General features: G+C 40.6%; 1 protein-coding gene and 1 long non-coding RNA gene across 4 annotated transcripts in view; both read right to left on the reverse strand.

Annotated features, from left to right (window-relative positions):
- shroom3 (shroom family member 3) overlaps window positions 1-22,821 on the reverse strand; it is a 79,232-nt gene that overhangs the window by 23,620 nt on the left and 32,791 nt on the right. For 2 of the 3 annotated variants that reach the window (XM_047371997.1, XM_047371998.1), the window contains 2 exons: window positions 10,129-10,254; window positions 1,817-2,035 (listed from right to left, as the gene is read on the reverse strand). In XM_047371997.1, the coding sequence (XP_047227953.1) occupies window positions 1,817-2,035; window positions 10,129-10,254 (345 nt within the window). Of the gene's footprint in view, window positions 1-1,816; window positions 2,036-10,128; window positions 10,255-17,705; window positions 18,334-22,821 lie in introns of those variants that run through there. The other variant, XM_047371999.1, reaches the window with a different exon arrangement.
- On the reverse strand, window positions 7,724-8,987 carry LOC124872236. Its single transcript, XR_007039230.1, has 2 exons — window positions 8,322-8,987; window positions 7,724-8,220 (listed from the first exon to the last, which is right to left on the reverse strand). It is a non-coding gene; the product is annotated as an uncharacterized LOC124872236 (long non-coding RNA).

Raw genomic sequence — 22,821 nt, forward strand, 5'->3', positions numbered from 1 at the left:
TCTGGCCGCAATGAAGATCCGGTTTCTTGTCCGGTGCCCACTATTCTGGAGTTTCTCCAGTCCCTGCTTGATAACGGCTGCTCTCCTTCAACCCTCAAGGTATATGTCGCAGCAATTTCATGTTATCATGCATCTGTTGATGACCGAACGGTGGGGAGCCACAATATGGCCTCTCTTTTTTTGCGCGGTGTGCGTAGGTTGCGCCCGCCGCTGGTTCGGAGAGTGCCCAATTGGGATCTGCCCTTGGTTCTCGAAGCTTTGTGCTGCTCCCCTTTCAAGCCTTTGGTGCAGGCGGACCTCAAGTGGTTCTCTTATAAGACTGCCTTTTTGTTGGCTATTGTTTCGGCTAAGAGGGTTGGCGAGCTGCATGCTCTTTCTGTCAGTCCCTCATGTCTCCAATGGGGTCCAGATAGTTCTGGTGTTGCCTTGTGGCCTAACACTGCGTGTGTGCCTAAGGTGTTGTCCAGCTTGCACCGTAACCAGCCATTGAGATTGGCTCGGTTTCGGCCTCAGTCAGGTGCAACGGCGCATGGGTCTGAGTTTTTGTGCCCAGTACGGGCGCTGGAGGCATACGTTACTGCCACTGAAGTTGTTAGACGCTCAGACCAGCTTTTCCTGTGCTATGGCGGTCTCAGGCTGGGTTGTCCTCTTTCTAAGCAATGTCTCTCCCACTGGATTGTGAATGTCATCTGCCACGCCTAGAGTGCAGGACACCGTCTGCTGCCGGTTCGTGTGAAGGGCCACTCTACCAGGAGCGTCTCTGCTTCCTGGGCTGCTATGAGGGGGTTTCCGCTGGAGGCCATATGTGCTGCTGCATCACGGGCTTCCCCAAGCACGTTTGCAAGCTTCTACAATGTTGATGTGGCCGCCCCTCATCCCCTGGGCCAGGTTCTTTTGCGAGGCTCCGCTGGGCCTCTCAGTGAGGTATGTGCTCAGGATTCCTCGTGACATGGTTGATATTAGTCATTCACTGCTTTCAGCACCGCCCTCTGGCGATCAGTAGGGATGAAATAGAATGAAAGTTACGTATGTAACTACGGTTCTATGAATCCCGCCAGAGATTCTCTGACACTCAGAATCCTTGCTTCCGCGAGAAGATTCTGTAGTCATCCGGTGTCACAGGTGTGACTCTGTTGGTATGATTACTCGAACTGCGCATGCGTGAAGGGAACATTCAGTGCCCTCTGGCAGTCATCCTGGATTCATAGAACTGTAGTTACATACGTAACTTTAGTTTCAGCTCCTTCAATGAATGGTCACTTATTGGTGTAAAGATACCACAAATGAAAGCAGCCACAATCACAGGCATGAAGGTTCAGGTTTCTCCTCAGACTGATCAAACTCGACTGGGATTACTGCTAAATTGTTTTATTTGAAAGCAAATAATTTTGTAATGCTTTAGAAAAATCGCATGTTCCTGTTTCCTGTTGAGCAAATCTGTCTCTACTTTGTGGCGCTGGATTGTTTTGCCTCAAATTAATGATTAATGAAGAACTAAGTCAATTATTTATTTCTTGGTGTTTAATCCTAATAAAACTAGGACCAGACTATAAAATATTTGTTTTCTCACATTTAAAAAAATCTCTAATAAAAAAAAGAGAAGAGTCAGGAATAGCACTTCTTCAAAACTAAATTGAAAACCAGGTAAACCAGGCAACAAAACAAAACAACAGAAAAATAACCAAACCAGAGTAAATAATATCCATGATGGAGATAACTTGGACTTTTAGCAGGTAGATTTACAACTAAAGTTAAAGTTTTTCCCTCATGTCATGAACAGTAACAGCTGGCTTGTTTTGGTGGGTGTTTCATGAACCTGGCAGAGGACAGCTGCTGGCAGGAGGAGTAAGCCGGGTGGGATCCAGAGTGGCTGCGGTGGCCCAGTGGGTGTTGCTGCTGAATTACAGGGTGATGATGGGGAGACTGGGTTTGGTCCAGGCTCTCCATGCTGCCCCTGGAGCTGTACTGGTCCGGACTCTTCCTCAGGTAGCCCCCGGTGGTGTCAAACCCACCCGAGAGGTCAGTAGTTGAAGCACTAGGAGACAGAGAGAAACAAGACGTAACACATAAGAGCTTTGAGCATGAATGTATAAATTACAGCCTTTAAACTTAAATCTAAACTTTAAAATAATTTCCTCTTTAACTGTGGCAGCTTGATCTCACTCTGAGAAACATTAAAATACAGCCTTTAATATAAGTACATTTACTCAGCACAGACACCCAGACCTCCCTCTCCCCAGTAAATGTAGGGTAAATGTAGGGTAAATGTAGGGTAGAAACGTTTTACCTTCTGGCATAACAAAATGATTTAACTGAAGTTTTTTTTATATCTAGGATTAAACGGGAATGTGTGTAATCGACTTCAGATTAGATGGAATTTACTGTACATTTTTGTATATAAAAGAAATGCGTTTTGTAAATTGCCTTGAGATGACAGCTGTCTATCAGTAGTATATTAATAAATTTAATAAAACATTTAATTAAACTGAACTTTCAGAGTGAGATTATTCTGAACAAAAGGTGAACATTGTCTATTATGATCAGTTATCTCTTTTGTAATTAAAAGATTTATATTTCAATATGAAAACATTTTAAGTTCCGACATTTCACCAACTGCAAACACATTTAAATAAAGCATTCAAAATAACAAACCAATGAAACTAAAATGACTTTGGTCCTAACATTGAACCCTGAGGAACACCACCACATTATGTATCATTAGTGTTACAATTTTAAAGCTTATTGAGTTTAAGTAACCTCCTAACCATTATTCTTTATAGCACTAATCGTGTATTGCTAATATTTCTGATAAAGCTCATTTGTGCCTGAATCCCAAATGGGAAATAAAACACATGATTTAAAGCCTAAGAACATAGATTCCTTTTTGCATGTAGCATTAACCTGTGAGTATGACATCGGATCCCTTCTAAAGTTTTAAGCTGGATTGTTGACTTACAAGAGGTGTTCATGCATAGTTAGTAAAAACAAAAATAGTGGTATCTTGTTTCACAACAACATATTAATCAATTGAATTTTCATCACAATAATAAACTAAAGAGAATAGTTTTTAATGTGAGGCGACAGAAAGAAAGTAGGCATTATACAATACATTTCTTAACAACAGAAAACTAACAATTTGAATTATCATAAAATTATTTACATTTCACTGAAACCGCAAAGTTGCAAATAAATAAATATTTAACATTCCCGATTGTCTCAAACTTTTAACAAACTTTTGAGTTAGTTCTTCCCTAGCTGTTAGCTTGAGTGCTCCATTAGAATTCCTCCTTGGATCTAGAACCTGAGATCAGTTGGAGTGCTGTAGGTAGCATACTGACTGCTCAGAACTACACCACACAACCCCTCCTAATCCCTATTAAAACCAGTGTTTTGAAAGCACATAAAATCTGCCTCTGGTCTTAACGCTGCTCCGATGTCTGTTGATGCATATTTAATACAAACCAAGGATTGTATTGGAAGCACTTTGCTGCCATCTAGCAGTTGGAGTGTGAACAACATTTGGTTGTGATTTTAAGATATTAGGCTACATTTTTAATACTGTTATGATGGAAAAGAATAGGTTATATAGTTGTAAATGAATTCAGGCAGTAACGAGATCGAAAATAAAGAATTCCTTTAGTTAGAAGTTGGTTGTTATATTTTGCTGTTCGAATCTGTTCATTTGTTTTAATCCAGAGGACATCAGAAATGACCCATTTAAACACATTTTAATGGAAAAATGATCAGAGTGGACTAAAACCCATTAAATACATTGACTCTTTTGATTTCACAGTGGTTGTAAATTAATAATCCACCAATTAGAAGTGTGTATTGTATTTATTTAAAAATGCTTGTTGTAAAGTTGGAACCCAGCAGTTGAATATGCTGCTTCCCCTCTCGACAGGAATGTAAATGTGTCGACATCACAGGTTGACCCAGCAATTCCTTCGGCCGGACACAATGCAATTACAGCTCCAGAAAGGAGGACAGTGTTTATCCTTTCTTTTTCTGTCAAGGTCTCGTCTACAATTCTGGATGTAATTTTCTTTATTTGTTCTCTTCCACTGAGGACGCTTTGAAATGTAACAGGTTTATAAATGAATAGTTTATTAGTAGGAATGAAGGGTGGACAGTGTAGTCATGGGAGACCCCGAGCCGGGGGGGAGTTGCAGCAGGAATGAACATCTCTGTTGGCTCAGACGTCAGGCTTTCATCCTCTCACACAGCCTCATCAGGTTTTATTTGTTCCTTACTTCTGTTTTAAAGGCATCTGTTAAATAACATGGGCAGCAGTTTCTCCACACTTAAACAAGATCCACAGTTTATCAGTTAATTTGTGCAACTCAGACAGCTGTTTCACACTTGTTCAGATACTTTTAGATATAAATGAAAACTATTTTGTGGAAAAAACATCAATATCTGAATCCTGAAAGCAGAAATAAAACAGGCAGGATCCTTAAATGTCTCCTAGTAACCCTCTCTGTAAAAACAGTAAGGGGCCTTGTTCTAAAATGGCCTGCCTAGATTACACAGTCTGGTAGAAAGAAAATCTTATTTGATTACAAAAAAGTGACCTGAACTGACCTGCAATAGGCTCCATATAAACTGCATCTGTTGCTCACTGGGAAAATAATTACATTTGAGCAGCTTTAAACAAGCAGTTTGCTTGTAAATACAGGCCTGAACTACATCTCCAAACATATTTTATATATTTGGTTTTTTATTTTTTTATTTAAGTGATCAAGTGACATCAAAATTAATAGTGTGTCAAAAATACTAAAGAACATTAAGCAGCGATTCATCACAGAGGCTGTACTTTCCTAAAACTTACAGGGGATTTTCTGGAATTTTCCAGAACTTGCAAGGTACTCTCTGGAAAATTTGCAAACTTAAAAACTACTTTCCAGAAAAAAGGGTGCTTGCTGGGACCGAGCTATGAGATGACTTGTAACCTGGTGCTTTCCAGAGGTTACAGGTTACTTTTCAGAACATGGAGGTCACTTTTTGAAACTTACAGGTAACATTCTGGGCTTGGTTTGTATTATGAGCTGTTGCGACTGACACACTATAACATAGTCCTGTCTTTGAAAGTAACCTCTAAATTTTGTAAAATAGGAATAATATTCCAGAAAAGTAACTTGTGAGATTATGTGAGATTCCTATGAGTTCCGATGACGGTAACGTGCAGATCCTGACAAATTCCAGAAAGTAACATGCAAGTTGTAGGAAGTACCTGGTAAGTGTTTGGACAGAAATTGGTAAGTTCAAGAAAGTAACCTGTAAGTTTCATGAGAGGAGCCTGTGATCTTGTAAAAGTAATATATAAGTTCTGTATGTAACCTGTAGGTTCCTGGAAAGTACCCAGAAGGTTTTGTGAAAGTAACTGGTAAGTACAGTACAGTAAATTGTGAAGTCAGGGAAATGTTTCAATTCAATTCAGTTTTATTTATATTACGCCATTTTATATATTGAAATAATATTTAAATAATGTCTACCGTGCCTGGAAAGTGCAAACCAACATTACAAAAACACATTTACAAAATGGTAAATATGAGTAGATTAACTCAGTTTTGATTTACATGAGGTCGGTCCTTAGAGTCTGAGAGACAGCAAGCTGGCCGTGGCAACTAGACAGTCAAGTCAGCCCTTGCGGTTTGGTTGTGCACAAAGACATCATGAATTACGGGAGTGGCGCTAGCTGAGATCTTAGGAAAAGCAATATTTTTTAAATGGACTGACTCAAGGTGGTTGATGTCATTCTTACTGTTATTTCTATTAAATATTTAAAAGTCCACCCGTGAATATGTAGATATGACATTTTTGTTTTTGTCACTGTTTTATGTTCATTATTTGAGAATGTCCATTTATATTCTCTAAGCTTCCACATTTATTAAAACAAAATTATTTCCCGTGACCAGTCTCACTTTAGGCTGACAGAAGAACACCTCCAGATCTAAACTCATCCAATTACACCAACATCTGATGTAGAACTTCTAAATTAAAGACCTTAAAAGTAAGTGATTTTATGTTTATTGTCTGTTAGTTGCTGTATTTATTGCAACAAAACGGTTTGTTTTCAGTGATTACTCTCACTTCAGGAAACTAAGACAACACTTCCAGATTCCACTCATCGAGTTTCATCAAGATCTAATGTGGAATTTCAAAATTAAAGCCCGTCAATGTGAGACAAGTTGCTGTCCGTCTTGGGTCACCATGAGAGCTCCCGTTACAACTTCTGGGTCAGCCCAGAAGTTGGTACTTTGTCTTTCTGTTAGATTTTGTCATTTGTAAAAGTGCTTCACATCTTGTTAAAGTGTTTTCTAAAATGTGAATTTGTCTCAAACGTTGTAAAAGTGTTTCAGATTATGTAATGTTGATTCTCACCTCCGGGCCACCGTACATGTCGTCTCAAGACACTTTACAAAGTCACCTGTAAGTCTGAAACGTTTCTGGAAAATTTCACGCATGTTCCAGGAAGCACTCTAAAAGTCCTGAAAAAGTAACCGGTAATTTACCGAAAAGGCTGTGTTATGAATTGCTACCAAACATTCTAGGTATTGTTAATGATTCTCCTAAAACAAATTTACCTAGATTTGTTTTTTATTATAGCATTTTTTGCTAACCATAAACACCGTCCAGATATGGCTGAAGTGTGATGTCAGTAAAGTCCAGCATTAATGCTTGTTTGTTAAAATCATAACATTGTTGTTTGTTTGAAGAGACATTCAAACAAACAACAACAAGATAACAAACTAACAAGGTGTTCATTTAAATGCTAACAATGAACCCTGATAATAAATACTCTATGGTAAGCTAATGAACAGAGACGGCCAATAAAATGAAGGCTTCAGGCACATTTTGGTCCTAATAACAACAAACAGAAAGCTCAAGTAAGTAAAGTGGTTATGTTATTTCAAGAGCCTCTTTGGAAACTAAACTGGACAAGAATGAACCGGGTAAGTGCTACCAGCTACTTAGTCAACACAAGTAAATTCTCCAGAGGAGCCCCTAGCAACAAAATCACAAAATACAACTGAAGCTCTCTCAATTTGTTTTAGGACAGAGATAATATGGTATGTGATGATGTTCCTGGTTTTAGCCGGCGTGGTTTCGCTCCACGCGGTTCGTTATCAGTTGTGTTTCCACTGACCCACCGATGGCTGAAGCCTCCAGCCATGAGTGTAAAGTGCTGCTATTAACGTTACTGTGTTACATTCATTCACATTAAAGTAATCAGTGTGAAATGATTAAAATAAATAGAAAATAAAAACATAAACTAAATACTGATAACGTTTGTATTAAGGTATATGCAAGAATGTCTTAATGTTTTTTATGTCTAAAGTGATCCAGTAGGATAATTATCTGGACCACAGCCCAACCAGAACCTATAAAATAAGGCTCAGAGGTCCTGATGTGAGGGTTGTGGCAGGAGGAGCAGAAAGGAGAGACGCTGCTGTCTGGATGGTGAAGCTCCACAGTTTGCCTGAAGAAGTTACAATTTTGGACTTTATGAAGAAGATTTTGTCTTTTCCATGACAATAACGAGGACAAGGACTTTACAGAGCAAAACCACGGACATACAGTGGGTACGGAAAGTATTCAGACCCCTTTAAATTTTTCACTCTTTGTTTCATTGCAGCCATTTGCTAAAATCAAAACAGTTCATACTATTTCTCATTAATGTACACTCAGCATCACATCTTGACAGAAAAAAACAGGAATGTAGAAATGTTTGCAAATTTATTAAAAAGAAAAACTGAGATATCACATGGTCACAAGTATTCAGACCCTTTGCTCAGTATTGAGTAGAAGCACCCTTTTGAGCTAGTATAGCCATGAGTCTTCTTTGGAATGATGCAACAAGTTTTTCACCCCTGGATTTGGGGATCCTCTGCCATTCTTCCTTGCAGATCCTCTCCAGTTCCGTCAGGTTGGATGGTGAACGTTGGTGGACAGCCATTTTCAGGTCTGTCCAGAGATGCTCAATTGGGTTTAGGTCAGGGCTCTGGCTGGGCCAGTCAAGAATGGTCACAGAGTTGTTCCGAAGCCACTCCTTTGTTATTTTAGCTGTGTGCTAAAGGTCACTGTCTTCTTGGAAGGTGAACCTTCGGCCCAATCTGAGGTCCTGAGCACTCAGAGAGTGGTTTTCTTCCAGGATATCACTGTACTTGGCCGCATTCATCTTTCCTTCAATTGCAACCAGTCATCTTGTCCCTGCAGCTGAAAAACACACCCATAGCATGATGCTGCCACCACCATGTTTCACTGTTGGGATTGTATTGCGCAAGTGATGAGCAGTGCCTGGTTTTCTCCACACTTACCGCTTAGAATTAACACCAAAAAGTTCAATCTTCGGGATGCGGCGCTGATGGTGTAGGGGTTAAGCGCACGACCATAAACAGAAGGTGCAGTCCTCAAAGCAGCCATCCCGGTTCAAGTCCTGGACCCGCGACATTTCAGAAATAGAAAGCATGCCTTTTTTCTGCCTGCCTACTGTCAAAAATAAAGGCCATTAGTGCCGGAAAAAAAAAAAAAGTTCAGTCTTCGTCTCATCAGACCAGAGAATCTTAATTTCTCATAGTCTGGGAGTCTTTCACATATTTTTTGGCAATCTCTATGCGGCCTTTCATATGTGTTGCAATGAGGAGAGGCTTCTGTAGGGCCACTCTGCCATAAACCCGACTAGTGGAGAGCTGCAGTGATAGTTGACTTTGTGGAACGTTCTCCCATCTCCCTGCTGCATCTCTGGAGCTCAGCCACAGTGATCTTTGGGTTCCTCTTTACCTCTCTCATCAAGGCTCTTCTCCCACGATTGGTCAGTTTGGTTGGATGGCCAGGTCTAGGAAGAGTTCTGGTCATCCCAAACTTCTTCCATTTAAGGATTATGGAGACCACTGTGCTCTTAGGAACCTTGGGTGCTGCAGATCTTCTTTTGTAACCTTGGCCAGATCTGTACTTTGCCACAGTTCTGTCGCTGAGCTCCTTGAGCTGCTCCGTCAACCTCATGATTCCCATTTGCTCTGACATGCACTGTGAGCTGTGAGGTCTTATATAGACAGGTGTGTGCCTTTCCTAATCAAGTCCAATCAGGTTAATTAAACACAGCTGGACTCCAATGAAGGAGTAGAACCATCTCAGGCAGGATCAGAAGAAAGGTACAGCATGTGAGTTAAATATGAGTGTCAGAACAAAGGGTCTGAATACTTATGACCATGTGATATCTCAGTTTTTCCTTTTTAATAAATTTGCAAACATTTCTACATTCATGTTTTTTTCTGTTAAGAAGGGATGCTGAGTGTACATTAATGAGAAATAATATGAACTGTTTTGATTTTAGCAAATGGCTGCAATGAAACAAAGAGTGAAAAATTTAAAGGGGTCTGAATACTTTCCGTACCCACTGTATGACCTTTGAAGTTAGTTTTAGGTTGGATATTGCATATTCGTGCTCAGGCATGGTTTATGATCTATAAATGGTAAAATGACATGTTTGACCTGCTCCAGCCATTGTGGTCCTTAATATTATTGTAGTTGCTCTTGAGTTTTATTAACGTTTCCCTGCACCGTCTCAACGAAAACCTTCTGATTCCTGGTCCCACGGCCAATCAGTGAACAGCAGTCTGTTCACGTCACATGTAGTCCCGACTCAGGCCCAGTCGGACCTGCTCAGGAGCAGGGACCAAAGAACTAGGTACTGGTACGGAAAAAACAGTAATGGAAACGCTCGCAAAGCCAGCCGAGTGGAGTCGAGTTGGGCCAAATCGAGTCAGTGGAAAAGGGGCATTACATAAAATCTGCTAGTTTAGGTTGGACTGTTCCAAACAAATATACTGAAGCTGATGAGGGAAATCACCTTTTTTTTTAGATGCTATACCTCTTTAAAAACTGGCAGTGATTAGGAATAATGAGAAATAAATACTGTTTTATGTCTAAACCGCTCATGGCTAAACAGGTTAGGCTTGTACTACAGTATTATTTCAGTCACAATGATCCTTTAACGGTATTTTGTGATACTCTGAATAAAACGTCTGAGTGTTGCTGATTAAGCAGACCAGAATCCTTGTAATTTAATATCTGCAGATCAAAAAAGCTGAAAATTAACAGATGCTTCTGGCTCTATCCACTGACCTGGTTGGGTAACTCTGGTGCCAGGAGGTGGTCAATGAGTCCATCATCCCCCCCTCGAGGTCCGGCTGACCTTCGCCGAGCTTTGTCGAGTGCCAGGAATGAGGACGAGACGCCTGCTCACTCCGTCTGTGGAGGTAAAATATAGTGTGTACAGTACTGGTTTTTATGGTGCATATTTTGGCAATAGCCATCCTGGTATTTGTGTATCACATCAAACAACACTCAGAAAAGAACAAAAACCATGTATCAGATAGGTTAAACATCCTGTTCTTAGACAAAGAGAATGCTGAAAGGATACCTGCAAGATGTATTAACAATATTACACAGCTTTTTATTCCAGGAAGCCAGACTTTCCTTGACTTTTACACCTGGCCTGGCTCTGTGTCTGCCAGTGACACCTTTCTAGAGAGGGGAATCGTCCAAGCTTCTGCTGGCAACAACTTAATGCTCACCCTCTACCGATGATCCACATAGCCCTGTCTTTCAGTGTTTAACCCTTTCTCTCTCCTAGACATGGCGATTATCTGTTCTTTCTTTCTAGATGAAACGACTAAAGGAGCTACATCCATTAACATTTACTTTTCCTTCCCATAGAAAGGACTCCTGGATCAGTGCTTCTTTGTTCTCTTTGTGTCTCTGCTCTGTTCTCTCAAACCTCCAGTCGGTCGTGGCAGATGGCCGCTCACACTGAGCCTGGTTCTGGTTCTGCTGGAGGTTTCTTCCTGTTAAAAGGGAGTTTTTCCTCTCCACTGTCGCTTAGACAGAAACACTTTTTATCCAATTTGAATAAATAACTGAATCTGACTGCACTGTTCAATGATTAGGATTAATTGGAATGTATGAACCTGACTTTTGTGAAGAGCCTTGAGACAACCTGTTGTGAATTGGCGCTATATAAATAAAACTGAATTGAATTGAATAACAGTGCCAAAAAATGGACAATAAATTAAATTACATGTATTTATTTAAATGTTCAACAAAAATTACCTAAAAACTGTTTGTGTATTTTCTATGGAGCTAAATTGGGGCCTAAAGTTTGTTCAAAAGAAAAACATTTGAACCTGAAAAATTATTTTGAACCTCCCCCCAAAAACATGTGAAAATTGAAAAAAAAAAGTTCAAAACTACTTTTCAGATTCAAGTTTTTTTTTCAAACTTGCAGATTTTTTTTTCGGCTTCAAACTTTTGGCCCTGTTTTGGCGTGGGGGGCGGGGCCTCAGATCACGGGGTGTCATGACTGACAGCTCAACACAGCGGCTGAACAACATATTCCCAGCTGTTGCATTCAGGGACCGTGGGAACTGGGATTATCTGTAATACATCATTTTTCACATTTCACATTTTTTTGGGGGATGTTCAAAATAATTTTTCAGGTTCAAATTTTTTTCGTTTGAACAAACTTTATGGCCCCAATTTAGCTCCATAATTTTCTCTTCATTTTTTTTATTATACATCTTTACAGTTTTAACACGACCTCTATATATTACTTATAAATATATATATATATATATTATTTTTTATTTTATTTTTTTCTAATACATATGAATTATTTTGTTCAGTATTTTTTATAGTTTTTTACCCAATCTATTCTTTATTAAAGTCCCATTTTTGCATGCAGATATTTCTTTATACAGGTCCTTCTCAAAATATTAGCATATTGTGATAAAGTTCATTATTTTCCATAATGTCATGATGAAAATTTAACATTCATATATTTTAGATTCATTGCACACTAACTGAAATATTTCAGGTCTTTTATTGTCTTAATACGGATGATTGTGGCATACAGCTCATGGAAACCCAAAATTCCTATCTCACAAAATTAGCATATTTCATCCGACCAATAAAAGAAAACAGCACTCTGGGAACAGCCTATTCGTTCAGAAATGTCTTTCTGTGTCTTACCCTCTTGCTTGAGGGTGTCAATAGTGGCCTTCTGGACAGCAGTCAGGTCTGCAGTCTTACCCATGATTGGGGTTTTGAGTGATGAACCAGGCTGGGAGTTTTAAAGGCCTCAGGAATCTTTTGCAGGTGTTTAGAGTTAACTCGTTGATTCAGATGATTAGGTTCATAGCTCGTTTAGAGACCCTTTTAATGATATGCTAATTTTGTGAGATAGGAATTTTGGGTTTTCATGAGCTGTATGCCAAAATCATCCGTATTAAGACAATAAAAGACCTGAAATATTTCAGTTAGTGTGCAATGAATCTAAAATATATGGATGTTAAATTTTCATCATGACATTATAGAAAATAATTAACTTTATCACAATATGCTAATATTTTGAGAAGGACCTGTATGTATATATAGATTCTACAAATGCATTTATAAATTAGTTTAAGTTTTTAATTATTTTTACATCAGTATATATATATATAAAATGAGTTTAGTTCCAGATAGTTTCTTAGTGTTGCTGAAGGTATGTACTCCAGGAATAATAATTAAATTTTGGTTAAAAATCTTTTTACTAAATGAGATTTCTATTTTGATCACAGTAACTCCTTGATGAGGAGAAATGTTGATAGAGTGTTTTTTATTACCTCGTCTGTTTTTCCACCCTTGTTGGGAAATCTTTGACTGATCTTGTGACAAAGACCAGACGTATGAGTCAGGCTAAGCTGCAGTGTTCAGTTAAAAAGGTTTGCACCCTGAGGTCTGCATGTCATATATTCAGTCAGAACAGATGCAAGGTGCAACACAGAAACCTCCTTAAAGGAAACAGAACGCACTGTTTCATTAACTGCAGACTGCAGTGACATCATGGTGGCACTGCTCTAGTTCTTCTGTTCAATGTAGTCATTGTTTCTGTCATGCGCTGTTCGCTGTGTGTGCAGAAAACCCACACAATGTCCAACACTCACATCCCAGTCATGCTTTCTATTTCTGAAATGTGTTTGTCTGTTTGCACCCTGAGCAGATCTGCATTCACAGAACCAGATGTCTGATAGTGCTGCAGGGAATCAGCCTCTGAAAGGAGTTCACTATCAGAACTAAAGCAGAAAAATTAACTTTTCAGGGTTAAAGATCAGCCCAACCTGCCTTCCCACACACACATCATCTAAATGGCCACAATACACAGAGCAGACCCCAAAAACACAACACCTTTGAAGAAGAGGGTGATGACCTGCTGCACAAAAGCATTAAAAGACCTGTGAGCCACTGTGTCTGCTAATGTGAGCATGCATGTATTAAACATGACATCTCTGAAAACATCTGAAACCAAGAGCAGAGCTGCTGATAGACAGAGGAATCACCCACGACTATACATTCACACTGAGAAGTCCACGTTCTGCAGTTTCTAGATTTATAAGAGGAAATTTAAATTCAGAGGTCAAAAACTGGTTAAATCCACCAATTAATGAAGCTGGGAGGAATGGTTCCTTATCCTGATTTCAGTATATGGTTATAAAAAGAAAGTACACACTTTTTACATAGCAGGACAAGAGATAATAACAAGAATCTGGTCTTTACCAGGTTCTTAAATGATTGAAATGTAGCTTCAGGTTTTAAAGCTATCACTGTTTACTATTAACCTTATAGGTCCAGTTAATTATATTATCTATAACGCTCCAGACCACAACAGAAGTCAGGTGAGGCTACCTTTAGAACCGGTTTATGTCTTGTCCTTTTATTAAATAAAGAGTTTTATTTCCCCAAAGGGGCCTCGTTATTTCTGTATCTACTTGATCTCCTCTGCTCTTTGTGTCTCATTAAATTCCTCCTAATAAAAATCAAAATTCAGATATCTAGAATGAGATTCTTCCTACCAACAAACAACATCTCAGCCATCTCCAACATCCTTCTTCCTAGAACGAACTAGAGACCTTATTTCTTATTGGTTCAACTGTAATTCTAGATATCTTCAAACCGAATACCTGCTAAAAATATTAATATCTGTATTTTCAGCAAGAGGAAAGCAGGCCTGGCCAACATGAACACCACGATCCCTGTTGGACGGACCGCGTCTCAAACACGGTCCGTCTAAAGGCCTTAGAGAAACAACTTCTGCTACCCATCAATCTGGGAAGGGTTATTGGTTCATTCCATCTTTCTACAGAGAAAGATAATTCCCAAGTCCCAGGCTCAGCAGATTCAGCCCAAGGTCAGAGCATGAAGCTCAGAGAAATAACCAAAAACCCAAGAGATTCACCTTTAGACTCTACAGACCTCAGTTAGAAGGTTAAAGGCTAAAGTTCATGACAGGACATGTAGGAAAACATTGAAATGTGGCTGGTTTGGAAAGGTTATATTTATTTATATTTCTGTAGCGTCAGGAATATTTGCAGGAATCTGGGATCTTGTAGACTAGAGTCCAGGTATTGGAGTCAGAGCATCTTTCATAAGAGCATCTGGTCTTACCCCAGGGCTGTCATAGGCCCAGTATCTGTGATTGCTGTGGATGGGGAACCATCACCCTCAACAAGTCTCCCTCATGTGGTCTCTCTGCCCTATGTGCTGGGTAGCTCTCCAATTCTGGTCCTGAGGAATCATGACTAACCTTAATGCTTGAAATGGTTTTGAGCACCTTTTGGGTTTGAAAAGCCAACACTGTGTTGGCCTTTGTTGACTTAGCATAAGACTTGAAGCAAATCATAACTTTGTAAAGTTGTATCTGATTTACCCACAAGATCTCTGGAACAATGTCCTTTGGACAGGTGAGACCAAGTAGACATGTTTGACCATAATGCACAACATCATGTTTGGAGGAAACCAAACACAGCACACCATCACAAACACATCAGACAAACTCCAAACATGGTGGTGGAGGGCCCATGATTTGGACTTCGTCTGTAGCCACATGATTTAAAGCTAAAGGTTGGTTCAAACTGTGTGAACAATGATCCCAAACACAGCAGCTAATCTACAACAGAATGGCTGAAAAAAAAAAAAACAATGAAGGTGCAGTAATGGCCCAGTCAAAGTCCAGACCTTAACCTGATTGAAATGATGTGGTGGGACCTTCAGAAAGCTGTGCAGAAGCACAACTGGAGGAACATTTGGAAGAAAAGTAGATCAAAGTTCCTCCATGATGACGTGAGTCAGACAGAAACCCCTGCTGGGAGCTGTTGCTGCTGTAGGAGGTTCTACAAGCTGCTGGATCATTGGGTTGACTTTTAGAATCTGGTGAAGTCCAGATCATGTTCATTATACCCTGATATATTAAACCCTAGACCTACAAGAGGATGCACTCTCTTTTTGCCATGACTGTATATATTGTTGTGTCGATATTGTGGACATTTATGCTTTCATCTCCATCACACATTCCCAACATGCTCCATAATTACATGTATGATCATTTTAGTGATGATGTCATGTTTATCTGAGCAGTTGTGATGAAGGCTCCAATAATCTCACCCTGACCATCGTCACATTCAACCTATCCTGTGGCTCGGTTATAACAGTTTCCTGTTTACAGAGATAAACAGGAAACGGTTTTATCTGACCAAGCTGGAGACAGAGGACATGAAAGCCATCATGTCTCTGAACCACAGGGACTTGGGGAATGACAGGACATGACTGGAATGCCTCAAAACATTTTATCTGCACTTACAGATAGTCATCCTCACCGTTTACTGCAGGGAGGACTGGTTGAGATCCTAAGCTGTGTCTAAAAGTACCCAGAGAAAGCTTTTTTTGTTGATGTTTTGGTTCTGATTAAATTCTGGTACGTATGTAGCACGACTAATTACAAAGTCCATTTTTGTAGCACTTTGCAAAGGTTTTACCCCCCCCCCCCCCCCTTTTTTTTTTATGCTACAGCAATCAATTTTATGTATTTTATTGGGATTTTATTTGACAGACCAACACACAGCGGTGCATTATTTTAGGGAAAGAAAATGAGTGAAAGAAAAGTATGCATTTGTATTCAGCCCCCTTGACTCAATACTTTGTAACCTTGCTCTGCAGGTCCAGCTGGAGGTCTTTTACCAGATTTGAACAATTAGAGACTCAGATTCGATGGAGGACATCTGTGAACATCAGTTTTCAAGTCTTGCACAGATTCTCAGTTAGATTTAGATGAGGACTTTGAATAGGCCATTTTAACCCATGAATATGCCTTAATCGAAACCATCCGTTGTAGCTCTGACTGTATATTTAGGGTGGTGGTCCTGCTAGAAGGAGAACCTCCACCCCAGTCTCAAGTCTCCTGCAGCCTCTAACAAGATTATCTTGGGTTTAATTCTATCTGTCTTCCCATCAACTGACCAGATTTCCCCACAGCATAAGGCTGCCACCACCATGAGTCACTATGAGGATAATGTTTTGAGGGTGTTAGCTTTCCAACAGATATAGTGTTCTGCATGTTGGATAATAAGTTCAAATGTTGTCCCATCTGAGCAGAGCACCTTCTTCCATGTTTGTTGAGTCATCTGCATGGCTTTAGGTGAACTGTAAGCAGGACGTCTTATGGCTTTCTTTAAGCGATCCATAAAAGGTCAGAATTGTGAAGTGATGACTGTCACTGTCATTCTGACCTTTTATGGTCAAGAATTTCCCACTTGAGCTGTGGATCTCTGCAGCTCCTCCAGAGTTACCATGGTCCTCTTGGCTGCTTCTCTGATTAATTCTCTCCTTGCCTGAAGCATCAGGATGTTATATCCAGACCACAGATGGTGTGATCGAATGTTACGCAGGTCCTGTCTTCTTCAGTGTTAAATGCGATTCGTCACCTCTGCTTTACAAAGGTCAAGTCCAATTCCTAATTCCACGCTAGACATCTAAAGTCTAATCTTATCATTCACACATGTCACATGATCTACTCATCCACATGCAACATGGACCAGAAATAAATGCCTCACTATTGGTTTTCTTGACTAAAAAAAACACACATTTAAGTATATTGCTCATTTTCTTGCAAATATGCCTGACGCTACAGGAAAGAAATTAACAATATAACCCTTCCATACAATCCATACTTCAGTGTTTGTCTAACTGTCCTATCATGACCTTTAACCTTTAACCTGCTAACGGAGGCCTGTAGAGTCTGAGATGGAGCTCTTGGGTGTTTGGTCGTTTTTTTCAGCTTCACACTCTGACCTTGGGCTGAATCTGTTGGGACGTCCACTCCTAGGAAGATCGGCACTTACCATCACACCTCCACCACCGTGCTTAACAGTTGGTAAAAGGCATCGTTTTGAATTTTTTCCCTTCTCTCTGTAGAATGACGGACCCTAAATAGTTCATAGCCCTTCCCAGAGTGAAACAAAAGTAGCTTTTTCATGGTCATTGCTCATATCTTTCCACTTTGCTGTTGGGTTAACACACACATGTATGCTTCGGAGCAGCAAACTGTCAAAACTCCCATGGTTTCTAGAGGTGTTTATACTGGTGATAATCACTTAATCAGGTCAGTTTGATTGGGCAACTTTTTTTCTCATTTTAGGAATAAACCAGAAATGAAACCATCACTATTTCCTGGTTAAAAACAGACATTTTTGATCCTCCTACAAATATTTCTGATGTTACAGTACAGAAATTAAAATTGAAACTTCTTATTTTCAGTGCATGATTCTGTCTTCTTTTCCAGAACATTTCCGACCTTAACTGCAAACACTCTGTGTTTCCTGGTTGTTTACCTGGAGGTGAACCTGAGCACTTTGGAGATGAGGCCGGTTGCTAGCTTGTTGACGCTGGTTTCCGATGGTGACCGACACAGCGCCCCGTCCGACTGTCCCAGCTCCAGTTTCTTCTGCTTCTTCCTGAGCTTCCTGCGGTAAAACACCTCCAGCAGCTCCATCGATACAAATCTCAGTCTGATACGTTCTGGTTTCTAGTATGCTGCCTTCTTGTCAGCCTTTTCCTACTGTCTTCTCCTTATTGGGGTCTCAGACCGTTCCATTTGCTACCCCTTTAGTCTTTGACCCTTTGGGATCTTTGATTTAGAAGTTAAGAAATCCTGCAAACGCCAAGAATGACGTTTCTTTACTAAAATCTTCACTCCAACTTCACTTCTTCTCTAACCTACAGACGTCTTCTTCTGTGCTGTCTTCTGATGAACATTGTCTGCATTGCTTCTGCAAAAAGGTTGCCCTATCTATGCAACAAGTTTCTTGCAGAATCTTCGGAGAAACATTTGCATCAAAGAATGAATTTTCAGTGCTTATCAGATCCTTTTTCCGAACCAACAGCACAGAGTCTCATCTTCTCTCCACCATCCTCTCATATGCTTCTTTGTCCTTGTTTGAGTCTGACACTGGCGGGCCGAACCGTGCTATCCCCGCCCCCCTTTCCAGTCCCCAGCTTGTTAAGAAAATCGAGCAATCAAGCGTCATTAGGCCTTCGTATGATTAAAGCGTGAAATAAACATCCTCGGCACAACTTGGTCTGGACAGCAGCCGTTGATCTTTGAGCGAGGGACATCAGAGGTCCGACAGGAGAGGAGGATGGGAGGAAGGGAGAGGAAGAGGGAGACATAATGAGACGCTGGATAGGGAGGGAGAATGGAGGGAGGGAGATAAGTGTGGTTTGATTGTTTGGGTGGAGATGGGGAGGAATGAGGGAGTGATTAGACTGATAGAGAGGAAATGCTGAGACAGATAAAGAAGAGGGAGGATTAAAAAGGGCACAGGGAGCGTTTTAGTTTTACACCGAAGCAATGAACTTGGAATAAGTTTGGGTTGAAAATTGAAAGGGTAGGAATAAAAAGCAGAGGTCAGGAGGAGGATGGGTGATGAAGAAGAGCCAATGGAGGATTCAGTTGAAAACAGACCGATACTGCTGCAGTTGATTATTAATGCCACGGGAACAGTCTCATGATGCAGAATGTGGCCGCTGCTGTGAACAATGGCCTGATTATTATTGACGACTCATTATTATCTGTGAAACGTAGGTCCAAACACAGTCACGGATAAATGTTAGGATCACCGATAAGAGCTGGAGAAATCTCTGAGGATGAATCTTGGCCCACTCTTCTTTCATACATTGATTAAGATTAGTGAAGTGCTCAGCCTTTAGAATGTCCCCTTAACAGCATTCTAATCAGCCTGAGGCCTGGACTTTGACTGGACCATTGCAACACGTTTTGGTCTCATCTGGTCTTCTGGTTCATTCAGAAGCAGCTTTGCTAACCTAAGTTCTGCTGTCATCTTGTTTTCATAGAGAAGAGGCTTCTTCCTTTAACATTTCCAAAGCAGCCATACTGGTTCAGTGTTTTTAACTGTCCTGTCATGACCTTTAACCTTTAAGCTGCTCACTAAGGCCTGTAGAGTCTGAGATGGAGCTCTTTGATTTTTGCAGGGACGTCCACTCCTGGGAAGATTGGCAGCTGTCTGAGATGTTTTCCACTTCGAAATAAAATTTCTGTCTGCAGAATGATGGACTGCAGATAATTTGGAGATGACCTTTTAACCCTTCCCAGATTGATAGGCAGCGAGTCGATTTTCTAAGGTCACCTGCTTCTATTGGGGTTCTCCTGCTGATAACCGGTTAATCCATTCATTTTTTTATTACTTTTAAACTTTTCAAATGATTTCAGAGTGATCAGATACAGATTAGTTCATAGATGTAATATGTTAAACATTTAGCTTTCTAACAAAACCCATGTTCGCTGTAACTGTTGCCCAGACCGACCATCCAGCTTCACGTCAGTATAGTCAAACAATCAGAACAGGTGCAGCTGTGAAATAATTTAGCTGAAATCACTCCAGCCACCGAATGATCAGACTGATTGCTATAGAAGAGATGCAGATGTGCTGAAATGATGGTTTTCGAGTGCTTGCAATGGTAACCACCAAGGAAAAGGTGCAGACATCATTTTGAGCTTCAAGCATTTGAAGCTGAGAGGTGCAGCTGCAGAGATGAAGGCTTCAGGACGGGTGTTTAGCAGGATCCCGGAATGTCTCTTACAAAATGACGTAGCCACCAGGGCAGAGCTTACTCAACTCCGGCAGCAGGTTGATAAGAGTACATCTGGACACACACCTTTGTACACAAAGGGCAACAAAGAAGCTGCTTCTGCCCAAGACAACCAGGGCGGACTGAAAATCTGTAGGAAGGGCAATGATGGACAGCAGAAGACTAGACCAAAGTTAATTTCTTTGATGGGCCCTCCTTACCATTGTTTGGGACATCTGGAGGAGAAACGCTGACAGCTACCATGAGTCCTGTGTGGTGCCAAAAGTAGCACATCCTGATCTAATCCATGTGTGGGGTTCCTTATCCTCCAGGGAAGTGGGCTACCTCCCAATTCTTGCTAACAACACTGCCATGAATAAAGAGTAGGAGGAACATGTCCCCAAAATGCAACTCAAAACAGTCCAGGAACAATCTGGTGATCTTTGGGATTTTACACCATGATGGAGCAACATATCACGAAGCTCAAGTGATAACAAACTGGCTCAAAGATCAAAACATTAACATTTTAGACCTGTGGGCAGGAAGTACTCCAGATCTGAACCCACTGAGAACCTATGGTCAGTTCTCCAAAAGCAGGTGAAGAAACAGATGCCTACAGACTGCCTGTAAGCAAGAAGGCATGGGTCGTCATAAGTAGGGATTCAGTCCACAAGTTCATATCCAACATGTCAGAATTAGTCCATATTAATAATTAATTTTAACAGATTTGCTCATAAATACCATAAATAACCAACACACATTCCTCCAGAAAAAGCAACTATTTTTATCATTAACTTCCAAACAATTATAAGGAGTGATTAAAAGAAACATGATGGCAAACAGGACCTTCTTCCGGCTTGGATCTGCAGTGAGTTACACGAAGAATCTGCTGTAAATATTTCACTTTTCTATTTGAAAAAACACACTGGAAGGACCGCCATGTTTGTATGACTGCAGGGTGTGTCATCTGATCAGGAGGTTTATCTGTTGCCGTGGGAAACTGCTGCAGCCCACAATAACCTTTTCTCTGATCTGCACGGAAACTCGGGTCTCAAAACAGATGGTTCTGGATGTGTGATTGTTGAGCTTCTGGACCTGAGCAGAAAAGTTCTGGTTAAAACTAGCATAATTTGTTCTGAGGATATTCTGGATCAGCTCAGAGCATTTCTCTGCCTGCTTTGGACCAGAACTGTACAAATAAAACAAATTAAGGGAAACATGTTAACCTACACAAAGTTCTGAAATCTGATGGGAATGTTTTTGTTAATTTGTAAAATCTCTTTCAGTCACCGACCCAGAGTCGCTCACCTATTCTCTCACCACGCTCTGCAGAGTGAAAAAGTATTTACCCCCCTATAAGGAAATATAATTGCTCCTCTTTATTGAACCATGAATTAACTGTGATTAATCACATTGTTTGAAATGCTGAATGCAGGTACCCAACTGCCCAAAGAACCATTTTGAAACAGGTTTAAGTCACTTAAATGGAAGTCCATAGTCCATTATGTGTGTGTGTGTGTGTGTGTGTGTGTGAGAGAGAGAGAGAGAAGGAGTATTTGGATTTCACGCAACCGTGAGGTGATGCTGTTTTAGAAGAATGTGGTGATTCAGCCAAAGAAACATGTAGGAGGAATGAGACCCAGAGGTCTAAAAGGTAACGGAGGGAAGACGGGGTTAAAACTAAAGGAGGTAAGGAGATATGTGAAGAGAAAACAAGGAAAGGAGACAAGGATAGGGAAGGATGTGGGAAAGAGGGAGTGAAGAAGCAGGTCAAGAAAAGGAAAGGAAAACATGGATAAAACAGGGAGCCTGTGTTTATAAATCAGTCTATCTGTCCTCTCCAGATTAACACCCAGCCTCCTGGGGCTCTGATGGCCCACTTCCTGTTTCAGGATAGCCAATAGGAGCCTGGCCTTCCAACCCTCCTGGACTGAGCGGTATCTGATAACAGCGGGGCCCGGGGGGGAATAGTGGGAGAACGGAGCCGCTCCGACTGTTTGTCCGACTTTGGAGTCTGAATTATCCACCAACTTGTTGCTGTCTTTGATAAGCTGCAGCTTAAAACCTGGAAGTTCCTCCTTCAACAACATGTCCTGGAGCTGGGCTGCGAACAGAGACAGCAGCGCCATGCTGAGGTGGGGATGTGCACTACACCCACAGAAGATGAGCTCCATATTAGGCTGAAAAAAGCTGGAGTAAAGTGTTAGTATTTATAGACTGTTTATGGGTACAGAGTGACCAGACGGTGCTAGGTCGGCAGGGTTTTGGACCTGTAACTTCATCATGTTTTCATTCCAAGCAGTCAGACTTTCTTTCCTTAGCAGTCAATTTCTGAGGCTTTCTGAAGGTATTACAGACATTGTTGGACTTCAGCTGCTTTTTCACTTAATTTTAGTCTTCTTCACATAGATGAAGAATGAGGCCCAAAATGATCTTCAGCAGAGGATCAGTCCTTACCAACTATAACAACATGCTTTGATAAAGTATGTACCCCAACTGATTTCTGAAATGTTTAGACAAAAATAACTCGTGTTAATACAGTCAGTTTTTGAATGATGATTTTAATTATATTTATTTGCCTCAATTTTACTAACTACACTCAGGCCTGGTGTGTGTTGGATCTGCAGGAGGAATAAATCACTAAAACAGAACCTACATGAAAACATGAAGTAGGCTAAACTATCTCACATCATGCCCCAAGATAAAGAAATTCAAGAACAGAAGCAAGTCAGTCTGGAAAGGTTTAAAAAGCCATGTCTAGAGGCTTTGGGACTCAGGAGAACCACAGTCAGAACCATTTATCCACAGGTTCATCAAACCTGGGACAGTGTAGAACCTTTCCAGAAGTAGCCAGCCTAC

The sequence above is a fragment of the Girardinichthys multiradiatus genome, chromosome 8 (assembly GCF_021462225.1).
Source record: "Girardinichthys multiradiatus isolate DD_20200921_A chromosome 8, DD_fGirMul_XY1, whole genome shotgun sequence".
Lineage (NCBI taxonomy): Eukaryota > Metazoa > Chordata > Actinopteri > Cyprinodontiformes > Goodeidae > Girardinichthys > Girardinichthys multiradiatus.